The sequence below is a fragment of the Amblyomma americanum genome, chromosome 3 (assembly GCF_052857255.1).
Source record: "Amblyomma americanum isolate KBUSLIRL-KWMA chromosome 3, ASM5285725v1, whole genome shotgun sequence".
NCBI classification, from domain to species: domain Eukaryota; kingdom Metazoa; phylum Arthropoda; class Arachnida; order Ixodida; family Ixodidae; genus Amblyomma; species Amblyomma americanum.
The window spans coordinates 158053266-158077025 of NC_135499.1; the positions used below are offsets into that span (position 1 = coordinate 158053266).

The 23760-nt window shown below is 47.8% G+C and overlaps 1 protein-coding gene across 1 annotated transcript; it reads left to right on the forward strand.

The window, feature by feature from the left end:
• The first annotated feature begins 1109 nt into the window (after positions 1–1109).
• On the forward strand, positions 1110–22315 carry LOC144125275 (cathepsin B-like). Its single transcript, XM_077658522.1, has 8 exons — positions 1110–1213; positions 1870–2003; positions 2927–3136; positions 5564–5679; positions 6319–6548; positions 11112–11228; positions 21688–21816; positions 22207–22315. The coding sequence occupies exons 2-8, from the start codon at positions 1872–1874 to the stop codon at positions 22281–22283; spliced, it is 1011 nt and encodes a 336-aa protein (XP_077514648.1). The 5' UTR covers positions 1110–1213; positions 1870–1871; the 3' UTR covers positions 22284–22315.
• Positions 22316–23760: the final 1445 nt, after the last annotated feature.

Here is a 23760-nt window from a genome sequence, read left to right on the forward strand (position 1 = left end):
TTTACGATGTTGAATACGTCGTTAAAAAGTGTGACATGGAGCATTCTTTTTTTCAGATCTTGAGGCATCGATTTGGAAGAGAATATACGAGCGTGTATTACAAGGTGCATTGAAAAAGTAAGCTCCATTGCTTCTAAAAATTATGTTGCCTTCACACAGCGGGGTTACATGCACCGCTGCAGGGACAAGGATGTGTACGAACGCATCGGTTGCTCCGTTTTTACTTAAGTGGTATTAGGTATTGACTAATATACTGGTACAGGCAACTTCAGTGGGCGCCCCTTTTTTTCGCAAAGTGATACCCTTAGCCATTCGTCTGATTTTGTCCCATGCCCCGCATTACGACGGTTAGAAACGCAAGTACCTTTGGCAAACGGAATTTCTTTTTAACGTCTTAGCTCTCAGAGGCGAGCAATTTTATTTCCAATCGGGCTACACCCTTTTCATTTAAGCGATCAAAAGAGGTAGACAAAACACGCGCTGATTATCAAGTAAAGTGTAATACATGATCTGTTGGATCATATGTTGGCGCATGAATTGCTGAAGAAAAACAAACATCAAATATATAAGGAAGACTCCTGAATTAAGTGCCTCCCAGAGCGATATACAGCTCTCCAAAGCATGAGCTTTTGTGTTTCTTTCTGGAAGGCCTTCAATATATCGCTCGTTGTTTGGTGCTGTTGTTTAAACCGGTCAGACTTGGATGTCAACTAAGTTCAGCGCTTGCATTCTACTATGCCTGTATAGAACCGATCATTCCATGCCCCTTAAGAAAGGTTTGCGCTCTTTCAGCCTCGTATTTATGCGTCACTACTTATGCCACGTATACATCAGACAATGTAGATGTAGAGTGTAGCTTTTAGAGAAACATGTACCTTGGCAGCTTGTGGTGAGGAACATGGCAGGCTGTGGTGAAGGGCGAGCGAAACCTTCAAATTGGACAGCTGAACAATGACGTCATAGCTAAAACTTTTTCTATAATAGACACAAAAGCCCCTATAGCTTAGGTAAGCACGAGATACCGCACATGAGTTCATGGTGTCCTTACAAAGGGTCGCCGATAACAATTCTATTGTTTGGAATGTGATGTGGCTTCATCACGAGAGCATGTCATAGATTAGATTCCAATTTAATTTCTGGCCTCTCTTCGCTATAAGAGAAGCCGCACTTTCTCTGTCCATCAGGTGGGCGTCTCTGGTCGGCCGCAGCTCAGGTGAGCCGCCATTTTTACGTGTTAGCTTAGCGTTCGCAGTAATTTGAAAGTGACAACAAGACAGTGCGAACTTCATTGCCCTCAAGAATTCGCATAATTCTTTTAATGATTCAACAAACTTGTTTTAAACATACAGGGCCGTTGTATTTAATGCGCGGATAAATGAAGTACGCAAATGAAAATGGAGGCAGTCCTTGCTCAGAGACATGCTTGCTGCACTGTGAAAGAGAGTATCCTTTTCTTGGGCTTAAATGATATGTAATACAAAAAAAAAGATTTTGCCGCCAAAGTAATGCGTGAGGTTTGATCTTGCAACGTAAATAATAAGTATATTTTGATATCAAACTTGAAAAAGTGCTCGATCTCAGTCGAACATGCACCAACAAGCCACGCTTCTTAACTATATGCTCAGTTAGCTTTTAAAATTGTTATATATACATTTATTCGCGGCGTGCGTACGTGGGAGCTTGATAGCGATTCGCGCTGTACTTATTCGACTGATTTTTTAATTTACCGTTGTCTTAAGTGGCGTCACATGCTGAAAAAATTTATGTGCAGCCTCACACGTTGCACGCTGTGCTACGCGCAAAAGGAATGAACTCAAAGCTGCAGTGATGTTCTAAACATTAATTTCTTTTCCGCTTGATTCCCTGCAGGCATGATGAAGGTCCTCCTCATTTTTGCGCTTTTTGTGGTGGCAGCACAAAGCCGCCGGCTGCACCCGCCCCACATGCAGCTGCTGTCCGATGAAATGATTGACTTCATCAACAAGCTAAACACCACATGGAAGGTGAGCCTGCGCGGTTTATTTTTCAAACGTGGCATATGTTAACAATTACATAACTTCTTGGATTGCACACTTTTCTTAATAAAGGTATCGTGCTACCAGAATTTCATTGGTTTTTGTTTAGAGTCTGAGAAAAACCGCCAGAAGAGGATCTAAATTTAGGCGCCGGCTAAGAGAGCGTTTGAAGTTCAGTCATATCAACGCTCTGCGCTTAGGACGAATGTAGGTAAAACTAGTTAAAAATAGTTGCTGGCAGAAGTGTCTTTACACAGCTGTTGTTAGAGGTGCTCCGTAGAGGGGGATCACAATGTGCCGGCTCAACAATATTCCTCAGCGACCCCAAAAAAGCGCTGTTTGCCCCTTCCATCTGTTTTTTTTTCTGTCCAAAGTGCTCCAAAAGGCGCTAAAGTGGACGAACAAGACATTTGGAGTTAATACTACTTTTCAGTGGTACTCGCTACAGAAGTCTTTCATTACGATGCAGACAAATACATTTCACGTTCATGCACAATACAGTTTACTGGAAAAACAATGCAAAGTTGTCTCTGGATGTCTACCAGATGTCCCATGTAGGTTTGTGCCTTCACGGTATAAAAACCATCGGAAAGAGCTATTCTTGAATGTGTGGTAACAAATATACAAGTGCAATGCTCTACCGCTTCTCAGCATGTAGCTGATAAAAGCAATTGGCTCTCGTCATGCGCTGAAGTTGTCGGTTCAACTAAAAAAAAAAGTTTTCTACTCTGTATGCGATTGCACTTTTTTTTAAGGTAAACCAGTTTGAAATCCATGTTTGGGCGTCTGTGGTATGCTCCAAGACAATTCGGGCATTCCTGCACTGAAAACACATCGAATGTATTTCCTGAAAGGCGGTTGGGTGACGTTTCCGGGGGCTTTTTACAATGTAGGGTTGAATTTATTTCCAGGCCGGCAGGAATTTCGCCAAGAACACTCCCTTCAGCTACCTGAAGGGTCTCATGGGTGTACACCCTGACAGCAAGAACTACAGGTTGCCGCTGCACTACCACGAAGAGATCCCCGATGACCTGCCCGAGTCTTTCGACGCCCGCGAGCAATGGTCCCACTGCAGCAGCATCCACGTCATCCGCGACCAGTCGGAGTGCGGATCTTGCTGGGTAAGCGCCTAGATATAACGGGGCCAACGTTTGCCTATGATCATCTTGGAAAAAAAAAGGAATGCGCGGCTGTTTCTAGAGGCCAAAATATAGAATCAGTTTAAAGTGCATTGAGTTAACGTCGTGCCTTAGCGGGCCAGTGTGTCTTGGCTGCCGTTTTCAGGAAGGAACCATTCGGGAACCGTTACCAGGAATTTGGGACAGTTCTCTAATTGACTTTTCCTGCAGCGCAGGGGCGCATGACAAGAATTAAAGGAAGTAATTTATGTTAATACTCGGTGATAGCGAAGGTTCGACATGAGAGCCTCTTTATCTGTGCGATGTAGCGTTGGGACACTCGGGCATTTTTTTTAAATCGCAAACGTGGAATTTATTAAACTATATTAAACTTCAATGCGCATCAACTATTTATAAAGTCTTAAGGAAAGAGTATGAAGTCCAGACATTGCCAGGACACTCAGGAGCTATAAACAGCTTAACTACTAACAAATTCTTTTGGAGCCAATAAAAAATCCATCTCAAAACAAGACACATTCAGGAAACAAAGAACAAGAATGATATCAAGGTTTAGCACATCATAAAAAGGAGGGCCAGTCGGGTTTGAAGTCTATCAGGGCATACTCTTCCCTGAGTAAAAAATCATTCGGCTGAAATGCAATATTATCGAAGCAAGATTCACAAAGCCGGTTACTTCCAAGTCGAATTCACGATGCGACCACGGCTCGACTTATGCGTGTGCACGGACGCACTGGCTTATACCCTACATCATGATGTGGAGCAACCGTGTTGTGAAAATGCCAATTTCGGACCAAAAGTCTTCTCATTTTTTCTACAAACATTAAACTGGAAAATAGATATCTCTCCTGTTTGGAGCCCATTGAAAAAAAAAACGATAGGAGCTGTGGGTTCTTCAAATATCATTTATTTGCCTCCCAGAAGCCTCGTAATTTTCCCTACTTCGTAGACGCGTATTGCGTAGAATTTTAAGACTTTTGGAATAAACGAGTCATCGAGACGTCGCTACCTTTCACGTGGGGGCGGATCACCTCGAACCTTAATCCTGCTGAAAAACAGAGCCCGTTATTGGTACGGTTTGTTAAACTAACAAACGCGACTTCTAGTTTTGAAGCGGCAAAGGCTGCAAGGCCCCAGCGCTTGGTAGGAACTGTCCCAAATTCCTGATAGCGGTGTGCTTAAAAAATGACAGGTCATGCTGCTATATATTAAAATTTTAGCTGCTGGTCGTGAATTGCTAGAGATGCTCAAGAAATAGGAACACAACAAGAGCAGTCACGGGAGCAGCGCAACATGCATAAGGCAGAATTCATGCTAAAAGCGCAACGAATTTGTTACACACAAGCGCCCCGACAAAGTACGTGTTTCGAATGCGTTCTAGCCTTTCATCATTGTGCTGCAAGATGTACGCTTTAGTTACGAGCGCTTAAATTTCGCTTCTTCAGCTTAGCTATATTACATTTTAAACAGCTGGTGTCGGGATTGTTGTGGTTTGAAATAGTTCATGCGTTTGCCGGTTCATGTGAGTCGAAATAATACGATTTTTTCGCCGGCAGTGAGTGATTACCCGCCAAGTCTGAGTGAGAATGAAATTTGTCCAATTTTTTTTCAACACACTTTTGCTTCTAGAGATGGCCCCATAGATCAGTTTTGGATTTCAGTGGAAGATGAAAAGAAGTGCAAGATGAGCTGGGAACTAAGAGTTCCAGTTCATATTGTTCAATCCTGCTTGTTCTTCAATTCTGCTAGCTGCTCGTGCTTCTGTTTTTGCTTGTTGCAGATGTGCCATCGTGAACACTGCCACACTTAGATTTGAGCCAGAATGAAATGTGTGGTGATGTACCATTATTGAAATTTACAATAACATTAGTTCTGGTAGTATGTCAGGTTTTAGAACAGCGAATATGAGAATCATTTCTTTACTTTGAGGCAACACGACTGGAAACCTTAGGCGCAGATACGACGTGAGGGTTCCATACATCTGATCAGCTAATCATAAAACTAATGATATTGACCATGAAACTAATCATGAACTAATGAACGAAACCAATCATAAAGGTTAGTTTCATTCATTTGTTTGCAACAAACATTTATGCCAAGCTTTCTAGGTGCTTTCGTTCACACAGCACAAAAGGAAGGGTTCTTCTGTGTTCGTGGCAACATTGATTTCAATGGCATATTTTATTGGTACCATTACATAGATTGAAGCGTTTTATCTTTAAGAACAGCGGTGCAATCCAAAGAAACTTTCAGTCGTCCAAAGCAATGGAGGCGTTCATGAAAGGTGTCCCTGCGTCCAGTAAATACTTGGGCCGAAACGAATGTCACATGAAATGGTGCCGTGTCTATGTATCACAGATCCTGATTGAGAACGTGTTACCGCTGGCTAAACTCGCCTTTAATACACTGCAGGCTTTAGGAGCCGCAGAAGCCATTTCCGACCGAGTGTGTATCAAGACCAAAGGAAGAGTACAGGTGAACATCTCGGCTGAGGACCTCGTCACCTGCTGCGATACTTGTGGCGAAGGGTGAGAAACCATTTGTTTCATCCCAGCTCAGAATTTTTGCGGTCCTCTGCGGTTGTTTTTATTATTATCTGGATTTAATGCAATTTTTGCACGGCATCCTTCTGCCAAACCAGTATAATTGAAACATTGTTATCGATCCTTTACTAAGAGCAGGCGCAATATTTTCCCAGTAAAAATCAGCTAATACTCATTCGATAATACCCCGACCTCTGGAGTACCAGATTGCTTGCTGCTGCTGTAAGAAATAAACACTACGAAAGACAAGGTATATTTATTACAGCACTACGAAGAAAACGTGACAATCTGAGATTCATTTGGCAATGAATTCGGTTAAAACCGCACCCTTGGGGGCGGCATTTGCTTTCTGTCCTTTTTTCTGTTTATTTAAAATGTCTTTCCAAAACCCACTTTATGTCACCGCGGTGCCTCCAGATTAGCCTTAGGCTCACTATCGCTCTTAAGTTTTTGCAGCCTTTTAAGCATACAAAGTTAAAAACCTGCCTTGAAGTAAAACTCTCTTAGTTTACGGTCGCTCAAAACACTGATTTACGCGCACTCTATAAATACCTAGTGAAATTTTGTTACCTCACGTTTCTTTCACACTTTTGAATATCATGGTACAAAATTTCTTTTCGTTAGATGCAATGGTGGTATCCCGTCTGCTGCCTGGGAGTTTTACAAGACACACGGCATCGTCACCGGAGGTCTGTATGGCACCTACGACGGCTGCCAGCCCTACCACTTCGCTCCATGCGAGCATTTCGTCGTGGGTCCACTCCCCAACTGCACTGGTTTCAAGCCGACACCCAAGTGCGTCCACGAATGCCGCAAGGGCTATAAGAAGGGCTACAGTGAAGACAAGCACTACGGTACCTATCCGAACCGAATAGACTAGGTACACTAGGCTGGCAGGCTCCTTAATTGCTGTAAGTTTTCGGAATATGAAACAGCTGAAACATCCATTCGATGTAGATTAGAAAATAACTATTCCCGGATTTTGATGGAACCAATGGCGGCTGAGAAATTGTTGGAGGGCGGATATTGCAGGAAATTACAGCGACTTTTCGCGCTTTTTTTTTAGGTGACCGCACTGGATGGATCTAATAATAGCCGCTGCGGTGGCTCAGTGGTCATGGCGCTTGGCTGCTGACTCCAAAGACGCGGGTTGCCGCGGTGACCGAATTTCGATGGAAGCGAAATTCTAGAGGCCCGTGTACTGTGCGATGTCAGTGCACGTTAAAGATCCCCAGGTGGTCGAGATTTACACTACGGCGTCCCTCATCGCCTGAGTCGCTTTGGGACGTAAAACCCCAATACACCGTAAACTGGATCCCATAATCGGCACACCTACTCTTGTAGCCTGAGCCAACACTCGAGCCACTAGGACGCTTGCACCTGTTTCCTGCAAGAGAATTTTCTTCAACAGAGCAAAACACTTGCGGAGAAGCTCTGCTGGATCTGTGGAACGAGTCAGAACTCTAGTTGGCGAAGATAATACTTAGAGGAGAAATATAATGCGTAATTCATCTCCAACATTTATGAACTGTGGCATTCGCTTGTAATACGACTGGATTTTTTTTTCCACTCAAAAAGTTTATCTCTCTATGCAGCGCAAATTAGCGTTATGGACAATGAAATTTTTTTTTCTCATCGTGAATTTATCCTGAATTCTGAACGTAAAAGCGCAAAAAACACAAGGACACAGACTAAGGCAGACAACACGAGCGCTTACTTCCAACCGATTCTATTTCATGCAAGAAGCGAAATTTATACTCTTGACAAGTGTCTGCACATGCTTACAGGGCAATTACCGCAGAGTTATGACTGATACCAGTTATCATGTAACACATATGAAAGATGTCAGATATGCCATCTCTTTTTGTGACAGCAGAATTGATGGAGCACTTATGCAATCATCCCCAGCTCGCGCTATCTCCAAAGCTTCCACAATTTCTCGGGTAATTTGGCATTTGTGCACGTAAAGGACTTTGCACTTGTGAAAGAGAGGACGACAACCCTCTTTACTTTTACTTTTGCACTTTAAACAATGAATGCTCATGTGCCCCCCTTTTTTGTTGTTCACAACGTAGTCATGCTCGCTCAACCGCTCGTTCAGGCATCGTCCCGTTTGTCCTATATAGTATTTTCCACATGATAAGGGCACTTTATAAACAACACCTTCACTGCATCTCACAAACGGCTTTTGATGCCTGATTTTGCAACCAGTTTTTCTTTGGTTTCCTGAAGTACTTTGCTTACATAATGACATCAGCTTATTTGGGGCAGAGAACACCACGTCAACGTTTGCCCTGTTACCAATTTTTTTGAGATTGTGTGAAATCTTATGTTTATAGGGAATGACTGCAAATTTCTTATTGGCTTTTGTCTCTTCCGGCTCGTCCTGGCACTTGGCTTCCCATTTTTTCTTTTTGACAAGTCCTTCCGCCACAGAAACCAGCAGGTGTAACGGATAACCCACATCTTGCAATTTGTTGGACTGCAGGAGAAGGCTTTCTTCGATTGCATGTCAGCTAGTTGTTGATGACCCTTTCAATTTTTTATCATGAAAGGGTCATCAACAACTAGCTGTTTTAGACATTTCTGTAGGAAGTCAGAGACTGGTTTTTGCCAGGTGCGCGCTTCCGAAACGATAATTCTTAAGGGACATTCCATTTTGTGTGTTTTAGCGGAAAAGAACAGGTTAAGACTTAGATCACTGGCCTTTTCTACGGACTGAGCTAAGCGGGTTAAATTCAAGGAGATGCACAACTTTTTTGCTTTCAATCTTACTTTTGACAAATTTATACCTTTTTGCCTATCAAACACTTTCTCAACAGCATGACTGACTTTTTCATGAAAAAGGACCTCAGGCATCACAGCAAAACCACCTTCCTTATCACAAGGAAGAAGGCATAAATCGCCTTGCTTCAGGAATTTCAAAACACTTGAAGGGGAAACTTGAGGCTTTGTCTTCGGACACTGTGATGCCTAAGGTCCTTTTTCATGAAAAAGTCAGTCATGCTGTTGAGAAAGTGTTTGATAGGCAAAAAGGTATAAATTTGTCAAAAGTAAGATTGAAAGCAAAAAAGTTGTGCATCTCCTTGAATTTAACCCGCTTAGCTCAGTCCGTAGAAAAGGCCAGTGATCTAAGTCTTAACCTGTTCTTTTCCGCTAAAACACACAAAATGGAATGTCCCTTAAGAATTATCGTTTCGGAAGCGCGCACCTGGCAAAAACCAGTCTCTGGCTTCCTACAGAAATGTCTAAAACAGCTAGTTGTTGATGACCCTTTCATGATAAAAAATTCAGGAAATGTAATTGATTTTCTAAAGCAAAGCGATGGAAAGAACATGTTTGCCTTCTCGGTCGATGTCAAAGACCTTTACTATTCTTTGCCGAAAAACAGATTATTGCAGTGCGTTGAAAGATGTATTGAGAACGCTGGCCCCATTGCTTTCCAGAATTCAGTGGGAGTGAGTGTTGGGGGTTTTTTGGAGCTATTAAGTACATATCTCAATTCTACGTTTGTAAAGTGGGCCGACGATCTGTTTTTGCAGAAGCAAGGAATATGTATTGGGTCCAGCGTAGCTCCTTTGTTAAGTGACCTGTTTTTAGCTGAATGTGACAGAAGGCTTTTAGCCTGCCTTGAAGACGTAGGGGTGTTAAAAGTTTTTCGTTTTGTCGACGATTTTTTAATCTTCTTAGACACCACTGCAATCACCCTCAATGAGGCGGTAGAAAAGGTTTTAGATCATTTCAAGTGTAGCCTATCTCCTCTTGTAGTCACGCATGAAATGCCAGAGAACAGTAGCATACGCTTTCTCGATATCAGGTTAACTTTTCTAGAAGACCACACTTGCTGGATTTATCATCCCAGGGATGGAAAAATGCCCTTACCCTTCAGTTCCGCGCACTCAAAGCTTATAAAAAGAAACATAGCTCGTTTAGGGTTTCTTAACTGTACAAAGAAGTCTTGTGAACATGCAATCGAAGAAAGCCTTCTCCTGCAGTCCAACAAATTGCAAGATGTGGGTTATCCGTTACACCTGCCGGTTTCTGTGGCGGAAGGACTTGTCAAAAAGAAAAAATGGGAAGCCAAGTGCCAGGACGAGCCGGAAGAGACAAAAGCCAATAAGAAATTTGCAGTCATTCCCTATAAACATAAGATTTCACACAATCTCAAAAAAATTGGTAACAGGGCAAACGTTGACGTGGTGTTCTCTGCCCCAAATAAGCTGATGTCATTATGTAAGCAAAGTACTTCAGGAAACCAAAGAAAAACTGGTTGCAAAATCAGGCATCAAAAGCCGTTTGTGAGATGCAGTGAAGGTGTTGTTTATAAAGTGCCCTTATCATGTGGAAAATACTATATAGGCCAAACGGGACGATGCCTGAACGAGCGGTTGAGCGAGCATGACTACGTTGTGAACAACAAAAAAGGGGGGCACATGAGCATTCATTGTTTAAAGTGCAAAAGTAAAAGTAAAGAGGGTTGTCGTCCTCTCTTTCACAAGTGCAAAGTCCTTTACGTGCACAAATGCCAAATTACCCGAGAAATTGTGGAAGCTTTGGAGATAGCGCGAGCTGGGGATGATTGCATAAGTGCTCCATCAATTCTGCTGTCACAAAAAGAGATGGCATATCTGACATCTTTCATATGTGTTACATGATAACTGGTATCAGTCATAACTCTGCGGTAATTGCCCTGTAAGCATGTGCAGACACTTATCAAGAGTATAAATTTCGCTTCTTGCATGAAATAAAATCAGTTGGAAGTAAGCGCTCGTGTTGTCTGCCTTAGTCTGTGTCCTTGTGTTTTTTGCGCTTTTACGTTCAGAATGGAAAACCAACTCGCCCAAATGCAGCCATTAGTGAATTTATCGCTGAGTCGATGTGAGGTGCGCTTATGTTTCTATTCAGTCCATTTTCAAGTTTCGAGCAATAAATGTATTCGCATATGTCACCTGTCATTAGGGGACCTTCATCTAACTTGGTTACTGAGAAAAGTAGCAATCGCAGGTAGCATTCTCCTCTTCGACAGCATTGCATTCCTCGATTCTTTGCGAATGATATGATGTTAAGAAATTATGAGTGAAGAGCCATTGGAAGTAGGCTCTTATTTTAAGGCGGTAAGACAGGTACAGGATACACTGCTGATTTCTTATCACAAAATCGCTTTAGGTTAACCTTAGAGCGAATTCCACGGAAACTGAAACAGTCACTGAAAACGACACTAAAGTAGTCGTAAAGTTGGTGGCCTTTTTTCCGAAGGCTTGACAGAGCTAATCGTTCTGCGGTACTGAAGCGTATTCCAGAAAGATATTATCGAAATGGTTAGAACAAATATTGATTTCTAGAGCCTACATATGTAGAACAGGTAGAATTATCCAGAACCTTGCTAACTACTGGTTCTTCTGCCGCTTGTTCTACAGCAATGAAAGTCTACAGCATCAGTGGTGACGAGAATCAGATTAAAACCGAAATCTTCAAGCACGGACCAGTGGAAGCAGACTTCGTTGTCTTCGTTGATTTCCTCCTGTACAAGAGCGGTAAGTACGCACTCTTTTTTAACGGCGAAGGCTGTCGGCCACCTGAGCCGGTCTAATCGGTTCGGTGTTTATCTCCCAGCGAACGGTTGCACCGAGTGGTTGCAAGTGCTCGGTCAGAGGGATCTGAGTCTAGATTTCCTCTGCACAGACCGCACCGGCGTACCTGTTGCAGGTTTTAAATTAAAAATCCATAGAGGCAAAAACATCACCTGGTATAATGGCAAAAGCCTAATGCCAATGCAAAATTATTTCGATGTCTAATTAAAAGTGCGCGTCACCATATAACATCCATAAACCATAACCAGAAGTGCACTATATAACATCAATAATCAATTGCTACTCAGTAGTAACTGAGATTGAGTCCAAGCATCTGCCGACTTCGAGTCAGAGGTGAATATGGTTGCGTTTTCGCTTTGCCTAATGAGACGAATCAGAGCGAGGCTTACATTTTTTGCAAAAATTCCTGGTGTAAGACTGGCGTTCGGCTTTGGAATCTTCAGAGGCTGGCGCTTAACGAAGAAGACGACAAGAACGCCGAACGCTCCAAAGCTCGAGCGCCGAATGTTCGGTTCTTCAGCGGCACAGATGAACGAATGTGGAGGATTGGTTGGCCTCCTATGAATGCGTAAGCGCATACAATAAGTGGGACGACACCGCCACGCTCACCAACGTTATCTTTTATTTGAGCGGCGTAGCCAATCACGGGTTTCGAAACCACGAGGCTGACATCTCAAGCTGGGTAGCTCTAAAAACCAGCCTGACAGAAGTCTTTGGCCGTCCCGTAGTGCGTAAGCTTCGCGCCGAGCAACTATTGCGAAGTCGGGCCCAGCAAACCGGTGAAAATTACACCATTTATATAGAAGATGCCGTCGATCTCTGCAAGCGTGTCAACTCTTCTATGAGCGAGGCCAACAAGATCAGACATATGAAATGCATTGAGGATGATGCTTTCCAGATGCTCGTCGCCAAAGATCCCCAGACGGTCTCCAGTGTCATCGGCTACTGCCAAAGCTTCGATGAGCTGCGCAAACAGCGCCTTTCTACCCGGCGTGCAGGCTTTCAGGAGGTCACACTTTCCAGCTTGGCTCTCCCAGCGGACGGTACTCTGGACTAACCGTCGCTCATCCAGCGCATCCAGCAGTTTGTAGGAGAGGAAGTCGCACGCCAGCTACCTTTGTCTACCTGCCCGCCTACGCCTGCGCCGTCGCTCACTCTCAACCTACAGGGTGTTATCGAGGAGCACATCGCTCAAGTCCTGCCACCTCCTCCTCAGCCACCTCTGATCACGACTCCTCTGACGTACGCCGATGCCGCGGTGTGGTCGCGGCCCTCACCTGCTGCTCCTGTCTACAGGCCACCTACCCTGCAGTTAGAACCTCAGTGACCTGCAACCCCACCTTAACGTCCGGTTGCCCGCCCCGGATCACAGCCGCAGCCACTCAACCCCTGGCGCACACAAAACAACCGCCTTATTTGCTACGCCGGTGGCGTCGCTGGCCACGTGGCTCGTTTGTGTCGCAGTCGTGACCACCGTCCCGTACGTGAGCCGACGTACGACCTTCCGCCGTCGTCCTCGCCTTCATCACACGAGCCGCTTCCGGATTCTTCTCACAGTTACCATCTTCGCTCCCACCACACGCCGTCTCCTGCCCGCCGTTCCCGTTCTCCAATGCTCCGTCGCCAACCCGCCGTCCACGCCAAAAACTAACCACCGCAGTTCCGGAGACAAGAACTGCGTCGCCAGCAACTCACTCAAGACCTGTTTCTGTGCCTGCCAATATTATTACCGTGTTCGTTGAGGGAGTCGCCTTCGAAGCTTTTCTTGACACTGGCACAGCCGTTTCCGTTCTCAGTCACACCCTCTGTCGCAGACTCAAAAAAGTAACGACGCGCCTTCCCGTTTCTCTCCGCACCGCCAGGGCACAGGACATTCGACCATTAGTCGCCTGCACCGCCCGCCTGCTCATCGAGAACGTTCCCTACCCAATCAAGTTAATCGTCCACACCTGTTCCTCTCACAACGTTATCCTTGGCTGGGACTTCCTCTCCTCACATCACGCCGTTATTGACTGCGCCCGTGCTCAGCTTGACTTTTCGCCCTACAGTGACGCCCCCTTGGACGTAACCGGTGCTGCTGCCGCTACTGTGGTCGTCTCAGAGGACACAGATGTTCCGCCTTTCTCTTCAGTGCTGGTGACTCCTTCTTATGCTGCTCTCTCAGATGCAACTGTCACTTATACCCCCTCTTTACGATGCGCTGACAAGAAGTCTGTTTTGCTGCCTCATGCCGTGCTGACAATTGTTCGTGGCTCCAGCGCTATTTATGTGGCCAACCCGTTCTCCTGCCCTATCACTTTATTCCGTGGCCAATCGCATGGTAGTGTCGCCTTTCTCGATCCCGCCTCAGCATACCCCCTCGTCGATAGCACGGCCGGCCTTAACGTCAGTGCCATTACGCCTGTTCCCATCACCAATCAGTCTTTTGTCGATATTTTTCACCGTTCCGTCGACGCCGCCCTGATGTCTAGCCAACGAGACCAGTTTGTCGCCGTTCTTCAGCGTTTTCAAGCTTCATTTGACTACCAGCTACCTTCCTTGGGCCACACTACCACCGCTACCCACCCACTATATTGATACTAGAACCCCTGCCATTTTGCGCCAACGTCCGTACCGCGTGTCAGCCGCTGAGTGCCGCATCATTGACGAGCAGGTGACCGACATGCTCAAGCGCCACGTGATACAGCCGTCGTACAGGCCGTAGGTATCGCCAGTGGTCCTGGTCAAGAAAAAAGACGGTTCCATCCGGTTATGCATGGACTACCGTCGTCTGAACAAGATTACACGCAAAGGCGTTTACCCTCTCCCCCGTATCGAGGATGCCCTCGACTTCCTGCAGGGCTCTCAGTTCTTTTCTTCATCGGACTTGCGCTCCGGTTACTGGCAGGTGCCGATGGCGGAGGCCGATCGCCCAAAAACTGCATTCGTCACACCCGACGGGCTCTATGAATTTAATGTCATGCCATTCGGCCTCTGCAATGCACCCGCCACATTCGAGCGCATTATGGATAACATACTTCGATGGCTCAAATGGCACACATGTCTTTGTTATCTAGACGACGTTGTGATCTTTTCCCCTGGCTTTTCGTCTCACCTCCACCGCCTTGAGACTGTTCTTCGCTACCTGGCCGACGCTGACCTCCAACTCAATTTGAAAAAGTGCCGCTTCGGAGCTCGGCAGCTCTCTATTCTCGGACATTTCATGTCGAAGGATGGCGTTCTCTCGGACCCAGCCAAGTTGCGAGCTGTGGTCGAATTTCCAAAGCCCACTTCTTTAAAAGACCTCCGCAGCTTCGTCGGCCTCTGCTCCTACTTCTGCCGCTTTGTCAACAATCTCGCCGCTATCATCGACCCCCTGACCAAGCTCCTTTCCAGCCACAACTTTCGGCCTGGTCGCCAACCTGTGATGAAGCGTTTACGACACTCCGTCGCCTCGTGACCACTCCACAATTCTGCGTCACTTCGACCTTCGTTCTCCGACGGAACTTCACACCGATGCCAACGGCGTCGGCCTCGGTGCAGTACTCGCTCAGCGCTAGCAAGGCTTTGCCGAATACGTTGTCGCTTACGCTAGCCGGACACTCACAAAAGCTCAAACCAACTATTCTGTCACCGAGAAGGACTGCTTAGCCATCCATTGGGCGATCGTGAAATTTCGCCCCTACCTTTACGGGTGCCCTTTCGACGTTGTCACAGATCACAACGCCCTATTCTGGTTGTCCTCTTTGAAAGATCCCTCTGGTCGACTGGCGCGCTGGGCTCTGTGATTACAGTAGTACGAATTTCGCGTTATCTATCGTTCCGGCCGCAAACATGCCGATGCTGATGCCCTCTCACGTTCCCCTGTACCATCTGAGGCAGTGCCTTGTACATCCGCCCTGCCTTCTTTGACGTTTGTGTCCGCTGATATGGCTTCCGAGCAACGCAAAGACCCGTGGATTCTTGCCTCTTAGATCTCTTATCTGGCCAATCGTCTTGCCCTCCTTCCCGTGCTCCCCGTCGTCAGTCCCACCATTTCGCCATCCGAGACGAGCTTCTTTATCGCCGCAACTACCTCACGGATGGTCGCAAGTGGCTTCTCGTCATTCCGACATATCTGCGCTCCTTCATTTGCTCTTCCTACCACGATGATCCCCAGTATGCCCATGCCGGCTTCTTGAAGACGTTCACCCGTCTACGACAGCGGTACTACTGGCGTGGGATGGCCCGTTATGTCCGCCAGTTCGTTTAGTCCTGCACCGCATGCCAGCTACGCAAACATCCACCTCGCCGACCTGCCGCTCCTATGCAGCCGCTGCCTTGCCCAGCGCAGCCCTTCGAGCGTGTTGGCATCGACCTATACGGCCCTCTTCACAGCACATCAACCGGGAACCGCTGGATCATCGTTGCCATCGACCACTTTACACGCTACGCTGAAATGTCGCCTTTGCCATCCGCTACAGCCCACGGCATTGCATCCTTCAGTCTCCATCGCATCATTCTTCTCCATGGAGCGCCCAAAGAGCTGCTCAGTGATAGAGGTCCTGCTTTCCTCTCTGAAGTTGTAGAAGCTCTCCTTCAGGAATGCAACGTCGGTCACCACAGGAGCTCCGCTTACCATCCCCAGACAAATGGCATGGTTGAGCGTTTTAACCGCACCCTCGGCGACATACTGGCCATGTATGTTGCTTCCGACCATTGTAACTGGGGCCGCGTTCTCCCTTTTGTCACATACGCTTATAACTCCGCTGCTCAAGCCATCACCGAATTATCTCCGTAATTTCTCCTGTACGGCCATCAGCCTTCTTGCACAATGGACACCATTTTTCCTTACCGCCCTGATGCTTCCGAATTTACAGCTCTTTCTCAAGCCGCAACTTATGCCAAAGAATGCCGACAGCTTGCCCGGTCCTTCACTTCTCACGCCCAGCAGCAGCAGAAAAGCACCCGTGATCCACCTGCACTTCCTCCCGCTTACCTTCCTGACTCTTTGGTCTGGCGCTGGGTAACCTCCTCAGGTCCGCGCCTTTCCTCCAAACTTGTTAGCAAGTACCGGGGACCCTACCGTATTCTTCAGCAGACATCCCCCGTCAATTCCCTCACCGAACCCCTTACGCCATCCCCTGATCATCGTCGCCGAGGCTGCGTCATTGTCCACACGACCCGCCTCAAACCGTATTACGACCCCGCCGTCGTCACATCGTCCTAGGCCGCCTTTCGCTCGGCCGCCTTTGGACCTTTCGCCCGGGGAGAATGGCAAGACTGGCCTTCGGCTTTCGAATCTTCAGAGGCGGGCGCTTAACGAAGAAGACGACGACAAGCGCCGTACGCTCCGTCCCTCGTGCGTGCTCTGGGCTGAACGCTACCTCTGGTCTGTGCCTTGAACAGGACCGCCGGTTGTTCGCGACGCTGTGCTTTGCAAGAAGTTCCTTATTACACTGGACCTGATTGCACGAAGCAAATTAGACAGTCTAGTTCCCAGTGTAGCCATAATCGCTTTCTAGACCCTCTGTTAGTTTTCAGGAAAAGAAAAGCGCATGAGTGGTTTGTTTTTCGCTCGACACATCAACCGCACAGTGAAGGGGGAAAGACACGAACGCTGTCTGGGAACTTCAACCTTAGTCAGCGTTCGCAGTTTTCCTTCTGATAAAAACGGTCTTCTGCGTCAGACCTCCTGTCTGCGTCTGCGTCGTTTGCGCTGTTTTAAGATCTGGCGGTGTTCACCTAAAACGTGAGGCAGCTATGGGCTTTTCTTTTCTACAAAACTAGGGGAAGGTTTAGACTGCAATTAAGATGACACTGGGAACTAGCCTGGATGATCTGATACATGAAAACGGGCCCTGGTTCCTTGCCATATCCTTCAAAGCAGCAGCAGCGGCGACAGCCGAAGCGCTGCACGCTATGCTGGAGCGCTTTCTGAACGAAGACTATACGCAGTCAGAACGCCAAACTGAATTCTCGAGGTGGTGGTAAAAACTTTATTTTCGTCAAAATTTAATCGAAGGTGCTCTTTCGTAGATTGAGTCGGGTCTCCATTGAGCTTTTTTTTGCTTCGTTCCCTGCTTCACTGCTTGTCGTGTGATGTGGCCAGGGGCCCTGGGCGCTCGGCGACTTCCAAAGCTCGGGTCACGACCCGGAATTGGGTTTTCGGGTCGGAGCTGAGCACCGCAATCTCCCGCTCTGTACGTCCATCGGGGGTGTGTCCCGTGGACATTCATACAGTATATGACCTAAGTCGGCCCTATCTTGACCACATAGCTTGCACTAGGCCGAGAATACTCCCGGATAGATAAAGGAGTTTTGAGAAGGGTTGGGGAAAGGGTTTGTCTGGCGTTGTCTCCAGGCCACCTGCTGAGGTTTGGTCCAGGCCACCTGCTGCTCCAGGCCACAGGCTGAGAATGTATTCTGGAATCTTTTTTTCCCGGACCACAATATCAGTATTAAGATAACAAGCATGGGACAGTCGAGTGCCTTCAACTATAAAATGCAAGAAAGTGCAACTTTACGTGGTTCCGTATGGTTCAGTATTATACTGATGCAGTCTCAACTCGCTACCGCCGGTGGGGGTGGTGGTGAAAACAATCATAGAGAGAGGTGTTGGGGGTCGTGACCTGAAGGGTCACGCCCTTACAACCACTAAGTGGGATGCCTAGTCAGGTACCCCATTGACGATTGCCGCAGCCCGGGCGCGCTGCGTTAAGGCCCTTTGGGCCTCGAGGGTGCAGCAGCCGGACAGGGTCGCCTCCCAGTCCTTTCGGGTGGGGTTTGGGATAGGGGGTAGGGATGGGTTCTGCTGGCAGGGCCACACAATGTGGTAGGTGTCAGACACCTCCACTCCGTTACCCTTAAGGTAACGGAGTGGATTCCAAGAGAAAGTAAGCGGAGCAGGGAGCGGCAGAAGGTTAGGTGGGCGGATGAGATTAAGAAGTTTGCAGGCAAAGGGTGGATGCAGCTGGCAAAGGATAGGGTTAATTGGAGAGACATGGGAGAGGCCTTTGCCCTGCAGTGGGTGTAGTAAGGCTGATGATGATGATGATGATGATGATGACCTCCCCACAGTGCGAGCACCGCCCGTCGAATTGAGGATCGAAATTCTTTAGAGTTGCCGGGCACAGCATCGTGTGAGTGAGCAGGCGCAGGAGTACCCGCTCGTTGTCCTTCCCCAGCCCTTTGCACGGCGTGGGAAGAGTTTGGTGCGTGGATTTCTAATAATCGCATATTTCCTTAAAAGTGTAAACCAGATTGAAATTGGAGTCCGGGTCAGCGTCGGGTCCCGTGGGAAATGCCCGGAGAGAGAGCGCGCGGCGGCGGCGTCGGCTGCTTCGTTTCCGCGGAGGCCTTGGTGACCTGGAGCCCAAACAAGAGATCGGTGCGCAGGATCCGAGTCTTGGCTACAATTTTGGTAGATGCGATAAGCCAGGGGAATAGCCCACCCTTGATAGACGTTTCGACAGCCCGTCGCGAGTCGGTGATAATGTATTTGGAGGAGGAGTCGGAGGCTGCCAGGGCGATGACAACCTCTTCTGCGTGAATTGCTGACTGGGCCTTGAAAGTAAGGCCGTCTACTGTTTTGCCCTCGCGGACGACCACGGCCGTGTACCATCCCCTGGGGTCTGGGCCGGAGGCGTCTACGTAGGAGACTCCTGGTTTGCTCCCAAAATGGCGGTGCAAGTCTTCCACCCGCGCCAGGCGCCTGCCATTATGGTCCTCTTTGGACATGTTGGTGGGCAGAGGCCGCACGTGGATGGCGCGTCTCCAGTGCACTAGAAGGCGGCATCTCTCTGTGAATTGGCTGTGCTGGATGTGAAGACGGGCTAGAAGGCGGTGACCCAACCCTGTCTTTGTGAGACGAGTGTATTGGTTGCTGAGGTGGGCCTCCTGAAGCTCCCTGAAAGTGTTCACCATCCCCAGTTCCATGAGGCGGCTGGTAGAGGTAGAGACCGGGAGGTCCAGCGCTCGTTTCAAGCAGCCGTGGTGGCTGCTTCTAATGCATTCGACTGCCGACCACAAGAACGTGAGACAAAGTGTCGATGTCGTCCGCGCCAGCCACACTTCAATGGGCACGAAATGCTAAAGACGCCCGTGTGTTCTGCAATGTGAGCGCACGTTAATGACAGCCTGGTGGCCGAGTTATTGAGTAGCCGCCCGATACGGCGCCTGTTTCTTGGTTCGTTCACCCTCCTCTTTCCCGCCTGCCTGCACGGCGCAGTTGAGGTGTCTACCCAGGGTATGATAGTTACTGCAACTTTCGTTTGCTCATAAGCAGCTTTAGTCACATTCGGATAAAGGCGAAATGCATCAGACGACTTTGTGCAGGGCGATGTTAGTGCTTGTTAAAGAAGCCGGCCAAGTTAGCATCTCCGTGAAACGCGAGCTCAAAGCCTTAATAGTACATTACCAGTGCCATGAGGCGGCTGGTAGGGGTAGAGACCGGGAGGTCCAGCGCTCGTTTCAAGCAGCCGTGGCGGCTGCTTCTAATGCATTCGACTGCCGACCACAAGAACGTGAGACAAAGTGTCGATGTCGTCCGCGCCAGCCACACTTCAATGGGCACGAAATGCTAAAGACGCCCGTGTGTTCTGCAATGTGAGCGCACGTTAATGACAGCCTGGTGGCCGAGTTATTGAGTAGCCGCCCGATACGGCGCCTGTTTCTTGGTTCGTTCACCCTCCTCTTTCCCGCCTGCCTGCACGGCGCAGTTGAGGTGTCTACCCAGGGTATGATAGTTACTGCAACTTTCGTTTGCTCATAAGCAGCTTTAGTCACATTCGGATAAAGGCGAAATGCATCAGACGACTTTGTGCAGGGCGATGTTAGTGCTTGTTAAAGAAGCCGGCCAAGTTAGCATCTCCGTGAAACGCGAGCTCAAAGCCTTAATAGTACATTACCAGTGCCATGAGGCGGCTGGTAGGGGTAGAGACCGGGAGGTCCAGCGCTCGTTTCAAGCAGCCGTGGCGGCTGCTTCTAATGCATTCGACTGCCGACCACAAGAACGTGAGACAAAGTGTCGATGTCGTCCGCGCCAGCCACACTTCAATGGGCACGAAATGCTAAAGACGCCCGTGTGTTCTGCAATGTGAGCGCACGTTAATGACAGCCTGGTGGCCGAGTTATTGAGTAGCCGCCCGATACGGCGCCTGTTTCTTGGTTCGTTCACCCTCCTCTTTCCCGCCTGCCTGCACGGCGCAGTTGAGGTGTCTACCCAGGGTAAGATAGTTACTGCAACTTTCGTTTGCTCATAAGCAGCTTTAGTCACATTCGGATAAAGGCGAAATGCATCAGACGACTTTGTGCAGGGCGATGTTAGTGCTTGTTAAAGAAGCCGGCCAAGTTAGCATCTCCGTGAAACGCGAGCTCAAAGCCTTAATAGTACATTACCAGTGCCATGAGGCGGCTGGTAGGGGTAGAGACCGGGAGGTCCAGCGCTCGTTTCAAGCAGCCGTGGCGGCTGCTTCTAATGCATTCGACTGCCGACCACAAGAACGTGAGACAAAGTGTCGATGTCGTCCGCGCCAGCCACACTTCAATGGGCACGAAATGCTAAAGACGCCCGTGTGTTCTGCAATGTGAGCGCACGTTAATGACAGCCTGGTGGCCGAGTTATTGAGTAGCCGCCCGATACGGCGCCTGTTTCTTGGTTCGTTCACCCTCCTCTTTCCCGCCTGCCTGCACGGCGCAGTTGAGGTGTCTACCCAGGGTAAGATAGTTACTGCAACTTTCGTTTGCTCATAAGCAGCTTTCGTCACATTCGGATTAAGGCGAAATGCACCAGACGACTTTGTGCAGGGCGATGTTAGTGCTTGTTAAAGAAGCCGGCCAAGTTAGCATCTCCGCGAAACGCGCTAGCTCAAAGCCTAATAGTACATCGCACGGATCGGATAAACCCTCATTTTGTTCTGACTCTCTGCGACGAATGATGCTGCACTGGCTAGGTCCCGTTCCGAAATTTTGCCAGCTACTCGCTCTGGGAAGCCATGTCCGAATCCTCTGAGCAAGCCTCCTTAGGTTGGCTGCCCCCTTAGAGATGCCGGTGCTGCAGGAGCCGTGTTCTTCCAATGGGGACAGTTCCGCTTTGTAGTTGTGGCCGCCATTTTACAACTAAATATGTGTAATGAAATACAAAGCAGAAAAGTAACGGTGCTCAAGGCAATAGAACATCAAACGTCTTCTTTCTCTGGTATCTGCTTCCTACGTCGCGAAGTTAGTGACGCCATCTCACGCGCTACCGCAGTCCCTCCACACACACAATTACGAGTTTTGCCATAAAACAGTGCAAGCAATAAGCTTGATTTCAACTGGATTCACCCACACGCATGCAGAGTACATGCATGAAACCAAACTTCCAGCACATGCAGCAAATTTGAAGTTGTACGCACTGAAGTCGATACACAGCATGTAACTGCTGCGTTACATCTTGCAATAGGCGTCTACCAGCGACACAGCAATGCTGAAGTAGGTTTCCACGCCATTCGAATCCTTGGATGGGGCGAGGAGAACGGTGTTCCCTACTGGCTCGCCGCGAACTCCTGGAACGAGGACTGGGGTGACAAAGGTGAGCACTGCTACATAAAGCGGCAGAGTTTTCATATTTGTTACATAGTTTATAGTAAAGCTGTTATGTCCTTGGGGTATTACCCTGGTCTCATGAATTTCTACTTTCTGCAGACACCATTTGACTGGGTTGCATAGGCCTCAAATTATGCATGGAATATAGGTGTGCTAGAAAGAAAATGCAAGCACGGTTTCGAGTGTTGTGTTATGAGAGGGTATAGATAGGCGCGCATAGGCCCTTCATAACTTATTTGCTGTAGAGGCCAATCGTAGTTCATTTTATGCTTCAGAACATATGGAAAATTGCGCCTGTGAAAGCAGATTTGACCGCGTACTGCAGCTTGTGCCCATTACTGAGCAAAATGCGACGATGTATTTGCAATCTTTGCAGGCTACTTCAAGATCCTGCGTGGTAACGACGAATGTGCTATAGAGAAGAACATCAACGCTGGAATTCCGAAAGAATAAACTGTCTTTTGTGTTTTCATATAATTGAAAAACGAGTTTCCTGTTATTAGTTTTGTTTCAATGCTTATAATTTATCAACATTCATAAATTGGTTTCCTAAAAGCGGGCATATATTTATAAAGTTGTTTCCTAAAGGCGGGCATATATTTGTAAAGAGACCACGACAGCAACAAAAGTGCTGCATCACAACCTCTTCACTGCACCGAATATGGCTTTGAAAAGCGTATTTTAAATGAAAATATTTTTCATAGTCTTCCAAAGTTTACATCTTAAATGTTTGGTTTCGTGCATGTTTCAATGTATTCTTTTAAGTAGCGATATAACGCACCACCAACTTATCAAAACGAAGACGTTGAGGTTGTGAATTGCAGGTGAGAATTCATCATCTTCATCAATAGGCTGCGTCCACAGTAAGACAAATGCCTCTCCAAAACCATCCAAATTAACCCTGTCCTCTGTCAGCTATAGACACCTGCGCTAAGTAACCTGCGCGAACTTTCTAATCTCACACGAGTACCTGACTTAACGCAGCCACTGCTGTATTCGTCTTGTCTTTTAATCCACGCTGTTACTCTCAAGTGCAACCGGCTATCTTACCTTGAAACTCATGCCCGTCCGTTTTTTATTTTGACTACGACATCATTCTCGCCAGCTGTTTTTCTGACCTACTCTGCTGGGATTAGATCTGCATTATTCTCGCGGCAGTGGCGGCTCCCAAGCTATGCACTGAATAACAATTAAAGACAAGAATTTCTGACACGGTTCTCTGACCTAGCAATCTGCATTTACTGCGATGAAGCACCGATAAGAGACATCGACTAGCGCCTTCACTATATTGCCGATTTCACATGAGGATTGTTGGGGGCTTTCCAAGAAAACTGTTTTGATTAGGCTAACCTGATCCCGCACACAGAAGTAACTCGACAGTGAGGATAGCGGCAAGTGTATTCAAATTGAGTCGTAAAGCACGGTCACCGTTGCTATACTACGCACGGAGAACTTTGTCGAGCGCGACAAATGAAATAAGTCACATGCCTGCGTCCTTGAACAACGAACATCAAGAAACAAAGATTACAGTGGTTCGCGGCAAAATGAAGATCAGTTTATTGCCCTCATGGAAGTTAGAATGCTGCAAGCACCCCCCCCCCTCCCCCCCCCCCTCCCCCAGCTGTCGGGTTCCCGTGCTCATAAACAATGTCTGACCGAGAACCATGCGGCAGCTGTACTCTGTGGAGCGAAGCGAGCAGGATACACGCTCGTTATTGTAACTTTGACCCGTAGCGGTGGATCAGTGGTCAGGGCGCTCGGCTACTGATCCGGAGTAACAGGGTTCCGGGTTCGAACCCGACCGAGGTGGCAGGGTTTCGATGGAGGCGAAACGCAAAGGCGCCCGTGTGCTGTGCGGTGTCAGGGCATGTTAAAAATTCCCAGTTGGTCGAAATTATTCGGGAGCCCTCCACTACGGCACCTCCTTCTT